General features: G+C 37.6%; 1 protein-coding gene across 1 annotated transcript; it reads right to left on the reverse strand.

Annotated features, from left to right (window-relative positions):
• Positions 1-396: 396 nt before the first annotated feature.
• LOC112456994 lies at positions 397-989 on the reverse strand (the record flags this gene model as incomplete). Its single annotated transcript, XM_025019823.1, has 1 exon — positions 397-989. A coding segment is annotated over one exon (399 nt), but the record flags the coding sequence as incomplete, so codon positions are not given.
• Between the last annotated feature and the right edge of the window lie 5 nt (positions 990-994).

The raw sequence follows: 994 nt of genomic DNA on the forward strand, positions 1-994 counted from the left end.
TAGATGACCCGCTTTAAAAGTATTCAACTTTTTAAAGCGCGTCATCTAACCCATGTAAGTATTCTCTGCTTTAACAAAAAGACTTCAATTTATCAACAATTTACTACTTTAAATGTTGTGTTTTGGTAAAGCAGCGACTTTCTCGCGAAATAAAGTATTCTCTGCTTTAAAGAAAAACGTAATATTAGTCGTTTATACCTCAGTACTTAAAATAACTGCTATATTTTCGAAACTTTTTTTGTTTATAACTTTTTAATAAGAAGCGACCCCCGACTAAAACCTTCTGAAGGTCACTCAGGAGGGTGACCTTGACAACATATGTCAAGGTCAAGGTAATCGGAGATCAGGCCCTAATTGTAAACATTTACCAAATAATTTAATAAGTAATTTAAAGCGTTAGCTTTGATGACTTTTATTGTCCATATAAGAAATCTTTGTGTAGCTGACATTCGATATTTTATGCATATGTGCAAAGTCTTACATGTTAGCAAATTTTTAACGCATCGTCAACACGTAAAACGTAAAATGAATGTGATTGTTTTGTACTAAATCTGATAATTGTAATCCAACGTACTATGTACATGAATGGATCAAACTTTAGGATTTTGATTATCTATCATATTGCAAGGTATCAATACTAGCTTAGGTATCATGCCAGGCGGCGCTATGAATTGTTGTGTAGTCTGCGGCATGGTCTGGCCAGAATACCGCACCTCCGCCTCTGTGACGAGCTTGCAGATGTGCATCTTAATGTCCGCCTGCGCCTTAGGCGGTAGTTTCTTCACCGTCTGTGCCATGCTGTCGAAAAATAATTCTATACTTTTACTTTCAGGTGCCAGGTAAACTTTATCGAAAGTAGTGTCGTCCTTCGCGTCGCTCGGTTCTTTCACAGGCGTGGTCGACGTGCTTGGTATTGACGGACTCGTCACGAGAATAGGACTAGTCGCTGTATCAGTATCAAGTGCATTTGCATTTTTAAAGGAAGACTCTTTTA

Source organism: Temnothorax curvispinosus, unplaced genomic scaffold (assembly GCF_003070985.1).
Source record: "Temnothorax curvispinosus isolate PA1 unplaced genomic scaffold, ASM307098v1 QBEX01007389.1, whole genome shotgun sequence".
Taxonomy (NCBI): domain Eukaryota; kingdom Metazoa; phylum Arthropoda; class Insecta; order Hymenoptera; family Formicidae; genus Temnothorax; species Temnothorax curvispinosus.